Source organism: Hermetia illucens, chromosome 1 (genome assembly GCF_905115235.1).
Source record: "Hermetia illucens chromosome 1, iHerIll2.2.curated.20191125, whole genome shotgun sequence".
In the NCBI taxonomy this organism is placed as follows: domain Eukaryota; kingdom Metazoa; phylum Arthropoda; class Insecta; order Diptera; family Stratiomyidae; genus Hermetia; species Hermetia illucens.
Window position 1 is genome coordinate 125539029 of NC_051849.1, and position 14494 is coordinate 125553522.

Genomic DNA, 14494 nt, shown 5'->3' on the forward strand with positions numbered 1-14494 from the left:
AATAAGTAACTTGTATTTATATAGTGAATGAAGTAATCACTTACCTGAATCGCTAAGAAACGTTGTTTTTTGTAAGTAACGAAGTATATCTTCATATTCTCCAGCTTCTGATAATGGTAGTTTCACATCAGCCATATGATTTGCATATGCTTTTACAATAGCGGCCAATCGGTTAAAAGCCGTAATATTCAAATCGCCATTGGGAAGCCTGTAAAAGGTAGCACTGTTATTGCCGTTTAGCGTACTGTATTCATATGAAATATAGAGACAACTTTTCGAGGCTATCTTTTTCATTACAATTTAGTACAGTTAAGGCTTCAAAGAATGCTAATATGATACCGGTATGAACGAAAATAGTCCGATATATACTGCATGTATGTGCGTGCGTATGAGGTAGGGGTCACAGTATATCCAAAAGGCGGTACCCACACTAAAATGCCCCAACTTGCAAATGTTTTGCTGAAGTTTATCCGTACACATTATAGGCGCTAAAGAAGGACAAAACATAATCTTCATCAAATCTTATTGATACGAGAGAGATGAAAAGAACATGTCAGCCATATTTGATTGAATAAAAAATTATGTGTCATGGCCTCTGTCAGATTTGTATATTTTTGTATTTTGAACCGAAAAAGAGAAATTCCTGAATGAAAATAGCATTCGAATGGCCTCCATCTCGCGTAGCCTCAAGCAAGCTCTATTTGAAAGCTGCTGATGCGATAGTTTCATTCATGATATGCGTGCACTGGGAGAATTTTATTCCAAAAGTTGAAAATTTAAAGTGTACCTTTTAGTGTTTACTGCAGTGCAAATAAAAATTAAACAAAGGTATTGCAACGAAATGTGTGTTTTGACAGGTGATGGAAGCAGACATTTTATTTGAAAGGTTTATTTCTAATTAATAGCGCTTTGATTGGAAAATTAATGAAAATGGGATCAGTTTGTGTATAAAAAGCGTTTCTTGCGGTAAAGTTTGAATGGAATGGCTGAAATTCTAATAGATATGCATCATTTATAAATGTTCGCAATGCAAAGTTTCATCTTTACTTGAAAGTGGTAGTGATAGTAGGCAAAATAAACCGGCGATGCAATGAGAAAAACCTTTCGGAAGAAAAACAAGAGCAAGAGTATTTAATAAAGGTTATTATTATTTTTTTATACAATCAATTTCATTTCATACACCAATACAAATTAAAAGATGAAATAAGTGTTTAATTGAAAATATGTAATTGTTCAACTATTCTGGTAGTAGTATTAGCAATCATCATGGTCAGTAAAATAAAAACTTTCATATATAACGTCTCCCGTCAACTTCGTAATAAAGGTTTTGCCGCAAATGAGATATAAAGCAAACTGAAGACTAAATGAAGGTCAGTTATGCTCTTCATTATCATCAACGACGCAACAACCGGTAGTCGGTCTAGGCCTGCCTTAATAAGGAACTCCTTACATCCTGGTTTTGCGCGTCCACCAATTCGATATCCCTAAAAGCTGTTTGGCGTTCTGACCTACAGCATCGCTCCATCTCAGGCAGGGTCTGCCTCGTCTTCTTTTTCTACCATAGATTATAGATTTCCCGGGTGGGATCATCCTCATCCATATGGATTAAGTGACCTACCCACCGTAACCTATTGAGCCGGATTTTATCCACAATCGGACGATAATGGTATCCCTCATAGATTCAGTCGTTAAATAGGCTACGGAATCGTCCATCCTCATGTAAGGGGCCAAAAATTCTTCGGAGGATTCCTCTCTCGAACGCGGCCAAGAGTTCGCAATTCTTCTTGCTAAGAACCGAAATCTCCGAGGAATGCATGAGGACTGGCAAGATAATTGTCATGTGCAGTAAGAGCTTTGACCCTATGGTGAGAAGTTTCGAGCGGAAAAATTTTTGTGAGCTGAAATAGGCTCTGTTGGCTGACAACAACCGTGCGCGTATTTTATCATCGTAGCTGTTATCGGTTATGATTTTCGACCCTAAATAGGAGAAATTATCAACGGTTATGTTCTTACTAGATTTATAACCGACGTGCAGAATATAAATAGATAACAATTTAAGATAGATAGTTTGCAGTTTATAGAATTATTATACTATTAATTATGCAATTAATTTACTTTGCACTTCATTTCGTGCAAAATGACAAACGACTCCAATTACTTCCAATTTGACACCGGATTGGCGTCAAACATTTTGACAAAACCTACCCATCAGGTAATATCATATAATTCATTTGATGAGCTTTTGCTATTCTGGAAATAATGTGGTGCTCATCCATATAGCCAAAAGTAGTTTCACGTATTCATTTATCCATCCATACAAAAACTTGCCAATCTCACTAAACCATTGGCAAGTCCAAATGGCATGACAAAGACAGTTGATCCAATTTTCGTTTTATCTCGCTCATGCTCAAGGGCGGAGCAATTTGAAATCGTGCGTACTTGCACTGATTTCCCTTTTTAAGGTTTTGTTTGTAAAACAAAGCCTTATTCAAATCGGTTCAATGTCTGTCCGTCTGTCTGTCATAGGCACTTTTCTCAGAAACGGCTATACCGATTGATACGAAATTTGGTGACAAGGTGGGACCTGTGGACCTCCAGACATGCAGTGAGTGATCAATCTGGAAAAAATCATGAAGCTGCCTCTTTACGGTACCCAGACCTCAAAATACTCTCCATATCGATATCTGTTCAAATTCAGTTAATAATAGTATATTACCGTATTTTTGGGAAAATTGAGTAAAACCCTCCTTAAGTTTATCTCAGAGTTATAAAAGTTGGTAGTAGTATAAAATATAATATGAAGCATATTATCTCCAAGCTTGATCCAAATCATACTATTAGTAACAAAGTTACAGTAGCTCAAAGTTGCCTCACCGTGTAGATTTACAATCCGAAGTACTAAATCGGATATGCTAAATGCATATTCTTAACGGGCTACGTACAAATGGGATAGTTCGACACTCAAATATACTCACACAAGAAGCAAACAAAACCTTTCATACCTGAAGCGGCCAGCTTCTGGTTTCCCGACTTGTTTTAAGAGTCAAGGGAGAGTGTGTATAGTATACAACTGTGCCACGACGTGACGATGCGCGCTCTTCGAGATCTCGCAACGAAATGAATTTGCACGGTTGGGTGCTGCGTGTGTGGCAAACGGAATGTAATCTGGTTACCAACTTCGCTGTGCCAACATCTACGCGACCAGTGGCCCCCGTCTTCTTTTCCCCTACCGCTTCCAATGTAATGGGGGGGGACGGTCAATAGTTGGGGAGACTGAAACTTTCCTGGGGAGGGCTAGAGTAAATCTTTGTTTTTCTACAATTTATGGTAGTCTATTTTGTTAATTTAGCATAACAAAACTAGTTACTAGTGCAACGAATTATCAAAATAAATGGGATTTACTATATGTAATAATAAAATGAAATTTAAACAAGTCGGGAAACCGAAAGCTGAACACTTCAGGTATGAAAGGTTTTGTGTATTTCTTTTATAAAGACATTTGAGTATGAATTTGTGTCATTTTTACGTAACACGTAATACACGCATATATTATGTGAGAATATCCACTTTCGGATGATATTGACATTCAAAATCTTGAATTTCCAAAGAAGTGACAATTTTGACCTATTATAACTTTGTTAGTAATAGAGCGATTTCCACCAAACTTGGTAGGATAAAACTCTATATTATAGCCTCCATCATTGCATTTCGTGGTGCTAGGATGAACTTAAGGAGCGTTCTGCAGCCAATTACTGAAAATTACACGAATATACTTTTATTAACTTTATTTGAAGACATACCGGTAGGGAAGGTATTTCGAGGCCTAGCCACCATATAGTGGCAGCTTCTTGATTTTCTTCAAATATTTCGGTTGGGCAGTTTCTGAGAATGGCCCCGTTAAATAAATGATCATTTCAATCAATTCTAAACCCTCTCAGAAAAATTTAAATTGACCTTAACATATCCATAGATAAGAGGTCATCATTGGAATATTTTTTTTTCATTTTTGTTTTTCTGGTCTCCCAATTTAAATATAAGCCAATGGCATTAGTTTTTATTCACAGTGCACTTTCTAGGATTTGGAATCTTAATTAAATAATATGAAATAGAAACTTCCAACTGATATGCATAGGAACTTCAAAGTGCAACAAAAACAAGTCGGGAAACCGGAAGCTTGATGCTTCAGGTATGAAAAATGTGACATTTGAGTGTGCGTTTGTCCCATTAGTACGTAGCACGTAATATATGCATGTTAGGTGAGAATATCCACTTTCAAGTGATATTTAAAATTTTTAATTTGCAGAGAAGCAACAAATTTGACCTTTTATAATTTTGTTACTAATAGTTCGATTTCCACCATGCTCTATGTTATAACCTATATTGCTTCAAAACTTCGAGGTTCTAGGATGAACTTAAGGTGGATTTTGCAGCCAATAACTAAAAATTATAGTTATATACTATTATTAACTTAATTTGAACAGATATCGATATGAAGGGTACTTCGGAGCAGCACCATATAGTGCCTCTCATTTTTTTTTCAGATTTTTGGGTTTGGTTGTTTCTGAGAATGGGTCCGTTGAAGAAATCATCACTTTCGACCCCGCGAACTCCCTACCTTTCAAACAAATGTCGAAACTAATACCGGCCGGTACTGGTACTTTCATTTGATACCCCACATGACTATATTTACAAAAACAGCAATTAACAAAACCCTTTTGCATATATGGGGACCCCCCTTAAAATCAATGTAGAATTATGTAATTTACGCATACAGTGCGTAAATGTTCACAGTTCCCACCTTCCCACCAAATGCTTGTGGCGGACAGGCAGACAGACAGTAAACCGATTTTAGTAAGGTTTTGTTTTACACAAAATGCCCCACAAACTAAGAAAACTCGACAAGAGCAAGTGAGTAACCGACGAGAAACATAATGATGTTGACTGCGCCTCGTTTAAGGCAACCTCCACGGTCGCGAACCACGAATGCAGCTCGCCAATAGCCCTGGCCTTTTCCGGCGCAAGAGCGAGGGATCGCAACAGCAATTCTCGCAGCGCAAAAAGGACAAATCCGCACGGTTTCTACATCTTTAGCCTCATCTTCCTACGCGACTGAAAGCACTAGTAATCGACCCAATCTCGCCTTAAGTAAGCAGAACCGTTACTTGCAATCCAAATGCTTTTACGTCTACCGTTAAATTCGTGGGTAAGATCACGTCGCTCGCTGCCACGGACTTCTCGTCGATTTACACATCACCACACAATTCAACCCGTTTTGTCTTCGAAATCGAACAGAAATTAAAAGCTCTGCTGTGTGGCGGCTTTTGCGCGAAAGCGGTGCGAAATTTCCGTAACAAAACTCAGCCAGAATTTTTCACTTTGCTTTGACGCCCAAAAAAATATCCAACAACAATTTTCTTTATAAGGTTTTGTGTCAAAGGTTAGTGCCACTAATGTAAGTGCCCCACCAACCACCCCACTATCTTTACCCCAAGCAGCCACCCCTAGGAAATTGAGAATTCCCCCGATAACTGGGTACAAACTGAATGTACCGCAATTCTTAAAACTCCTTAAAGAAAAAGGGTTGAAAGCAACCCTGAAAAATACGAGGGCTGATAGGACCTTCATCTTCGTCGAAACGATTGAAGATCACGGCGCGATTTTCGCTCTCATAAGAGAAAAAGGGCTGCACGCCACCACCAGCACCCCACCGACCTTGAGGACCAAATCCCTGATCATTCGCGGTCTCCACAGGGAGACAGATCCGGCGGACATATTGCGGAAGCTCAACGAGGAGTACTCGCAATTCAAACTGAAAAGCGTGTCACGCGAGCAGACAAGCTTCTGCACAGCCAAAACCCGACGCTCCCGATGAAGTCGCAATCGGAACTGTTCATAGCTACTTTCGAGTCCTGCCAAGAGCTCAGTGAAGTATATAAAGTGAAATATATACTTCACCAAAAGATTTCGAAGTGCAGTCCTACAACTGCCAGAATTTCGGGCACATCGCCCTCAACTGTTCCATTACGCACAGGTGCGTGAAATGCACAACATCTTATGTTCGCGGAGAATGTCCTACACTCTCGGCGGAGACGCCACAGTGCTGCAATTGCGGCCAGACTAGACATCCCGCCAACTACTGCGGATGACTGGCATACAAAGATATGGTTGCTAGAAGGGAAGCTGGCAGGGCAAGGAAGAACGCGGAGACCGTAAGGAAGAGGCAAACGGTGAAAGAGATGTCACAAAGCTTGTCTCGGCCAGGCGTATCGTACGCCCAACCAGCTAAGAATACTCTTCCTAAAGCTGCAGAACCTCAAGATCCACAAGGCAACAAACTGGCCTTCAAGAACTTGGTCGAAAGTCTTGCTTCCGACCAGACGAACGAACAGTTTCGTTTGCCGTAATCCAACTAATAATGAATCTATGAAGTTAAACATAGTCAAATTTAACGCCGCGTCCTTGGTCTCACAAGACCATGGTGCCACTGCCCAAGAGTTGATTAACACTCTGAAAGCAGACATATTCTGCGTTTCTGAGAATCATCTAAACCATAGCCATAATGTCAATTTCATCGGATACAGCACTATTCGGCATAACAGCAACACGAGCGCTGCCTTTCTAGTAAGAAAAGACTACCATTTTGAGGCAGTCGTCATCGAGGAGTTACTAGTCTGTTCCGACGATAATAGGCGGATTTTGGTAGTTTCCGTTTATATCAAATGCAATTCCCGAAGTGAGCAACTGGGCCATGACTTAAAGGTCTTGGGCGATCTCCAGTTAAAATCAAACTATCTTATCTTCTTTGGCGACTTTAACTAACGGCACAACTCCTGAGGCGATAAGGCAGAAAATGTAAATGGGAAAATCCACGAACCTTGCACGCCAGCCAACTTTGAGGTGCTCTCGCCGGATTCCCCGACAAGACCCGCTAGTCATTTTTCTGCTGCCTGACGAAATCAAGCAAAGTTTTCAGGTAACTTTTTGTAGAACTTTGCCAGGCATGTCCGACCATTTTGCAGTTGAACTCAAAATGGCCTCAACTTCACACCTGCAGAAGAGTGTTAAGGTAACCATCAGATCATTCGCCCGCACGAATGCTGAACTTGGATAAACTCGCCACAGATCGCAATCTGTCGGACATTTTGGCTGCAGACGCCATCAATACTGCTACACGCAGAAATACCAGGCTGATCAAAGCCGATGAGTTTGTGTACAACAAAGTCCCGCATGACATCATGCTGCACATGAAGATCAGACAGATTTGGCGTAGGAACCTCTCTGAGTAAAAAGCATTGCTTTCCCGGATTAATTGTCGGAGTACAATTATCCGGCAAATGGTGGCGCAATTCAGCAATAAAGACTTAACTTAAAATTAGTCCCGTAATTTTGTTCTTACCAGGAGCAGGGAATCAATCTGTAGAGACGCCGGAAAGGCGCAAGTCCTTGCGAAATTATTTGAGTCTCAGCTCAATACCCCTCCGCCTCAAAATAATCCGGCAGCTCTAGTGAGCCTAACAACTAATGATTATTGTCCAATCTAGGTAAACTCTTTCAGAGAGTGTGGACAATCGGGCTAGTCCAATATTGCAATCTCAAAGAGATGATACCCAAACACAACATGCACTTAGCTACCTTCACGACACTGTCGTCGCAAGACTTAACTTCAGTAATAAGCCGACCGTAGCATGTGCATTAGACTTAGAAAAGGCCCTCGACTCCGTATGGGTAAACGGACTAATCTACAAGCTAATAGATCTTGAGTTTCCAATTCCGATAATTAGAATTGTACTAAACTTCTTCAAAGATAGGCATTTATATGTCAGCGTGGGAAATGAATTCTCTTCTTGTCGGTAATATCGGGAGTACCGCAAGGGTCCATTTATGGACCCACATTTTACAATATCTTTCCACCGCAATTCTGCACCTTTCGGAAGAAATCTAGCTACGTAGGTTCTGGAGGAATCCACAGAAAAGCTAAACGCTTAAAAATGAAGATCGGAAACACTACAGTGAGCAATTCCCAGATAATAAAGTACTTAGGAGTTAAACTTCACGATCTCATTAAGTGCAAGCCATACCTTGAGCTCGCTGTCGGTAAGGTACGCGATGCACTCAGTAGGGTCTACTTTCTTCTTCAAGAAAAGGTAGGACTCAGCACCAAGGCCAAACTGACCCTGTACAAGACCCTGATCTGACCCATTATTTGCTATGGAGCGCCCACGTGGATCACTTGCTCCACCCGAACCATGTTCAAATGTGAGGCATTCGAACGCCGGATTTTAAGGCATTGCACTGGTCTTTCCTATAACTGGAAGACCGGAAGAAACGCCGAAGTTTATCGGCGCCCCAAAAGTACAACCCAAATCCACTAATCCGGCAACTCTACCAACAGGGTAGCACCTTCCTAAGGCCCTGCCAAATAGTGAGCGAATCTCTTAAACCCACCGCCCTTTCCCTCTATGATTTCCCATGCCTGGTAGGGGTACACCGAGGCTAAGCAGAAAACATGTAATGTGCTATTGTAAATAGTAGGTTAAGTATTTATTGTTAGAATAAGTTAGATTAAATTTAGAAGTTAGATTAAGTTTAGTATCACCTTCGGGCGCTTTTAGTGCAAGCGCAGTTTTGAAATAATTCAGTTCAGTTCAAAATAAATGTTAAGATTCATGTATTAAAATTAATACAATTAATGTAATAATTACCTAGAAGGTCGGGTAGACCAAACAATTGTAATAGCCACCCATTGAAATAAAGTTAAGTTAGTTAAGCTAAATATTCAAGCTAGAATGTAATTAATAATGCATTAGAAAGTATCGATATCCCTTCAAATAAAGTTAATAATAGTATATTACTATAATTTTCAGTAATTGGCTGCAGAACGCCTCTTAAGTTCATCCAGAACCATGAAATTTTGCAATATAGAGCATGATTTCACCAAGTTTGGTGGAAATCGCACTATTACTACCAAAGTTATAATTCGTCAAAGTTGTTGCTTCTTTGCAAATTCAAGACTATGAATGGCAATATCATCCGAAAGTGGATACTCTCACATAATATATTACGTGCTACGTACTAAGAAGTACACAAAACCTTTTGTACCTGAAGCGTCCAGCTTGCGGTTTCCCGACTTATTTCCATTCCTTTTCTTCTTCTTCCAAGAAACCAATTGCCCCAGCCATGTAGCGCGGCAAAGCAGAGTAGGGCAGACATAGCGACACGTTTCCCTTCCGTGGCCGAAGCCTGAAGATTCAAATTGGAATATCCAAACCTCGAAAAGGGCCAGAAAAATTATATCGCGTAACGGAGAGTGAACAGGAGGCGAACATGCAGTTCATCTCAGGAAAAGCTCAGCCTAAGAATCGTAATGATGATTCAGATGTGGTCTGGGTTTGTCGTCAGATTGAACTTATGTTCGAAAGCTGTTGGGAGGATCCGAAGGTCATCTGTCAGTGTTGGGTGCTCCCGAATAGGCATAAGACCTTGTATCCAAAATGTCGAGTTCAACAGCCCAGTCTCAGTCATCAGAGTGTTCCTGCATCGGGCACATATGACTGTGAAGGCATTAGGATGGCGTATTCTACAGTAACTTTTGATGTGGATACCTAACAGGTGACCGCTCTAGTCTGCACTGATTAGGTAGAGAATGCCTTCAACTGTCGTAGAGGACGATTGCCTTGAAGGATAAGGTCAGGAGGATAATAAGAATGGGACGATTTTACTTTCTCATTATTCCACATACTGCCCTTTCTTAATGCTAACTTATTCTATACATACCTAAAAATCAATTTGCTGATAATCGATGTTCCCACGATTTCAAGGATTCGACTAGCCAGTGGCACACTTTAAAGTGCACACACAGTGACACACTTTAAAGTGCACAAACACTGACACCCTTTAAACTGCACAAGCAGTGAGTCAACGTTATCAGCCAATGGAGAACTGCGTTATGAAATTGCTTCACGCATTAACGCAACCTGGATGAAGTGGCGTTCCACAACTGGTGTTCTTTGTGATCGACGTATCAACTAACGTCTCAAATCTACAATTTACCCCAATGTCGCCCGTCCAGTCTCTCTCTATGGTTCTGAGTGTTGGCCGACTATAAAAGACAATGAACGGCGTCTTGCGGTAATGGAGACGATAATGCTACGTTGGACTAGTGGCGTCACACGTTTAGATCACATCCGAAATGAGGATATCCGCGATCGTTATGGGGTTGCACCGATCGTGGAAAAGTTGCGAGAGAGGCGTCTTCGATGGTATGGTCACGCAATTCGTGCAACCAAGAATCCACTTGCCAAGATTGGTCTGAACATCGAAGTCGATGGTAAAGGACCAAAAGGCAGACCTAAGCAACGGTGGCTTGATACGCTGGATGGGGATTTGAAAACCTCGAGATTGCGCCCAGATCAGGCATTCGATAGAGCCAAATGGCGAAGCCATTCACGACGAGCCGACCCGGCTTGTGAACGGGACAAAGGCTGAAGAAAAAGAAGAAGCAGTGACCTGCCCATAATTTAAAAATCAGAAATACCCGGCTAGTTCATATGTGGCGCATGCCAGGTGGTGTTCTATTTCATGTTTGCACAGTAAAAGGGTCACAAGGTCAGAAACGTATTGGGTTGACTCATCAATTATGAGCATGATTATAAATAGACATGATTACAATGCAATATATGAATGAAAGCATTATTAAGAACTAATTAAGTGCTGTGGTGGTCAAAGGGTAGTATAGGTCCCGGGGCGAAACGTGGATTGGTACCCACGATGGAGCATAAAACCTGGGAAATGCCTGCTGAACCAACACCAACAGCTCTACTACCAAACCCTATCTCCACCTCCACGTGGTGACCGCTGGGAGCTCTTTCTTGACGAAAAGCTGCAGACGGAGAAGGATGAAGGCGAGTCTCCCGCGCCTAAAAACGGGACAAATTGTACCAACTGGTCCTCCAGGTTGGGGGTTGGGTAGGGCTGACAACCCTACACGGAAAACAACCGTTACGAAGCCACAACAGGAGCCTCGGATAGGATGGATATTAAAACGACGGACCCGGCAACGACAAAGGAACAACGATTTGCGCATTTTCTCATGGAACGTTCGCTCCCTGTACAGAGATGAAGCTGATAAGGAGCTAGCCGATACCCTGTCCCAATATAGGGCTGATGTAACAGCGTTGCAAGAGATGCGATGGACAGGGACCGGTTTCCTGGAGAAGAGCCACTACACCATATATTATAGCGGCCATCCAGTAAACCATGTGCTCGGAGTAGGTTTCTTAGTCAGCCAAAAAATGAAACCTGCTGTTATCGGCTTTGAAAGTATAAGCGAACGGCTATGCACTCTGCGCTTGCGAGGCAAGTTTAGAAATATAAGCCTCATAAACGTTCACGCCCCTACAGAGGAGACTGCAGAGTCGGAGAAGGATACCTTCTACGAGGCAGTAGAAAGAACCCTCGAAGCCTGTCCCAGATATGATATCAAAATCATACTTGGGGATTTTAACAGCCAAGTAGGGAAGGAGCCCGTATTCAGGCGATACGTTGGCTCCCATAGCTTACACGAAAAAACAAATGATAACGGACTGCGGACTATTCAATTAGCAGGGTCACACGAAATGGTTGTTGGAAGTACCTGGTTTGCGCGGAAAGCGGTCCACAAACATACGTGGGCCTCTCCAGACGGGACCACTTTCAACCAAATTGACCACGTGTTGATCGAACGCCGCCACCTCTCAGCCTTGATGAATGTCAGAACATATAGGGGGGTCAATATAGACTCGGATCACTATCTCGTTGGCATGGTGCTCCGAGCTCGAATAACAATACCACCTAGAATCCCCGCTGACAATCAGGTGAGAGTGAACACTGAAGCCATCCACAACACAACCCTCCGCGACACCTATAAGAGGGAAATGGATGCCGCAATAACCGCAGTCAATAGAGGACCTGGAGATGAAGCATCAACTAATGATCTTCACAACCACCTGAAGAACGTTATCATGGATACGGCCACAAATATACTTGGCCCCAGCCGCAAAAGGAGTCGGAACGGCTGGTTTGACGATGAATGTAAGCTAGCAATGGAACGGAAGAATGCCGCATACCGAGTAATGTTGCATTCTCAAAGAACGCGGGCACGCGCAGAGACTTATCACGAACTCCGTCGAGCGGAGAAGCGACTTCACAGACGGAAAAAGGAAGCCTGGGAGAACCAACAAGTCTGCGAACTAGAAAAGTACAGGGAGCAACCGCACCAGGCGCGGAAGTTTTACCAACAAGTCAGCAGGATGAAGCCTTATACACCTCGATGCTCATCCTGCCGAGACAAAGAGGGAAATCTGATTTCCGACAGAATGGGCATATTAGAGCGATGGGTTGAGTACTTTGATGAGCTACTGAACAACCAGAACATCGGCGAGTTGGAGGTCCCGCCAACTGAAGACGACGGACAAATACTGCCACCACCAAGTTTAGGAGAAACAGTCCGTGCAATTCATCGGCTAAAAAATCATAAGTCGCCAGGAGCCGATGGAATTACAGCCGAATTGGTTAAATATGGAGGCGACCAGTTACACCAAGTGGTTCATCAACTTGTGCTCAAGGTATGGGACAGCGAATCAATGCCTGACGACTGGCAGCGAGGCATAATCTGTCTCATACATAAAAAGGGAGATATCACACAGTGCAGCAATTATAGAGGTATCACGTTGCTGAGTACCATCTATAAGATATTCTCCACTATCTTGCTAGGCCGGATAGCCCCATACGCCCAGAACATCATTGGCCCATACCAAAGAGGCTTCACTCCAGGCAAATCAGCAACAGATCAGACTTTCTCTCTGCGGCAGGCGATGGAAAAACTGTTGGAATATGGACAACAGTTGCACCATCTGTTCATCGACTTTAAAGCCGCCTATGATAGCATAGCCAGGGTAAAACTGTACACGGCCATGGGGGAATTCGGTATCCCGACGAAATTAATAAGACTGACTAGGCTGACCCTGACCAATGTGCGAGGCCAGATAAAAGCAGGAGGATCACTCTCAAGACCATCTGACATCAACAACGGTCTACGACAAGGGGATGCGCTATCATGCGTCCTCTTTAACCTGGCCCTCGAGAAGGTGATCCGTGATGCTGAGGTGAATGCAAGAGGTACGATCCTCTTCAAGTCCACCCAACTACTGGCCTATGCTGACGATATCGACATCATGGGAAGAACCACCCGAGACGTTCAAACTGCCTTCATCCAGATCGAGCAGGCGGCGCGAGATCTTGGGCTGCACATCAATGAAGGCAAGACAAAATACATGGTGGCAACGTCAGCACCGAAGACGAATCAACCAACAACATCAAACCGCACTGGTCAAACACAAGCACGAACAAGAATAAGGATAGGGGAATACAACTTTGAGACCGTTGACAATTTCTCCTATCTAGGGTCGAAAATCACAACCGATAACAACTACGATGATGAAATCCGCGCACGGTTGTTGTCAGCCAACAGAGCCTACTTCAGCTTACAAAGACTGTTCCGCTCGAAACGTCTCACCATAGGGTCAAAGCTCTTACTGTACAAGACTATGATCTTGCCAGTCCTCATGTATTCCTCGGAAACTTGGGTTCTTAGCAAGAAAAATTGCGAACTCTTGGCCGCGTTCGAGAGAAGAATCCTCCGAAGAATTTTTGGCCCCCTACCTGAGGATGGACGATTCCGTAGCTTACACAATGACGAAATCTATGAGCGATACCATGACCGTCCGGTTGTGGATAAAATCCGGCTCAATAGGTTACGGTGGGCGGGTCACTTAATCCGTATGGATGAAGATGATCCCACCCGGAAAGTCTATAAGGGCAATATCTATGGTAGGAAAAGAAGACGAGGCAGACCCTGCCTAAGATGGAGCGATGGCGTGGGCCAGGACGCCAGACAGCTTTTAGGGATATCGAATTGGTGGACCTCGGTGCAAAACCGGGATGTCTGGAGTTCCTTATTAAGGCAGGCCTAGACCCGATACCGGTTGTTGCGCCGTTGATGATGATGATGATGATGAATTAAGTGCTGAGTTGTTAAAGTTGAATCTTGATCTGTACGGGGCGAAGCACCTGATGCCCAATTTCAGCAATTGGTGGTGGAATGGTGCGGGAATCGTTCTTCCGAATTTTGCCCACATCTCCAGGCGGTATCATTATGGTGAAGGATGAAATCACCTTCCTTGCCTTCAAAAATGTGGATCGCAAATGTCTGCCGTCTGACTGGATGTCACAGCTATCGTCTGAGTGTCAGTGATGCCGATACCTTCAAATACAAGTTCGCGGCGCTGGCCATTAGAAGTAAGGGTGATCGGTGCAGGTTCGTTGGCGACGTATAGCCAGCTATTGTTCGCCATCAATTCCTTCGAAGTTGTCTTGTTATTCGAAGTGGCATACAACGGGCATGCCGGTTTGAATGGGCGTTTGAATATAGTATCAATCGCGCAATTCATGACCCTTG

At 43.0% G+C, this 14494-nt stretch overlaps 1 protein-coding gene across 4 annotated transcripts in view; it reads right to left on the reverse strand.

Moving 5' to 3' along the window:
- Positions 1-14494, reverse strand: part of LOC119647214 (ras-GEF domain-containing family member 1B) — a 1018095-nt gene that overhangs the window by 67681 nt on the left and 935920 nt on the right. For all 4 annotated transcript variants that reach the window (XM_038048042.1, XM_038048043.1, XM_038048040.1 and 1 more), the window contains one exon: positions 45-208. In XM_038048042.1, coding sequence (XP_037903970.1) covers positions 45-208 — 164 coding nt within the window. The remainder of the gene's footprint in view (positions 1-44; positions 209-14494) is intronic.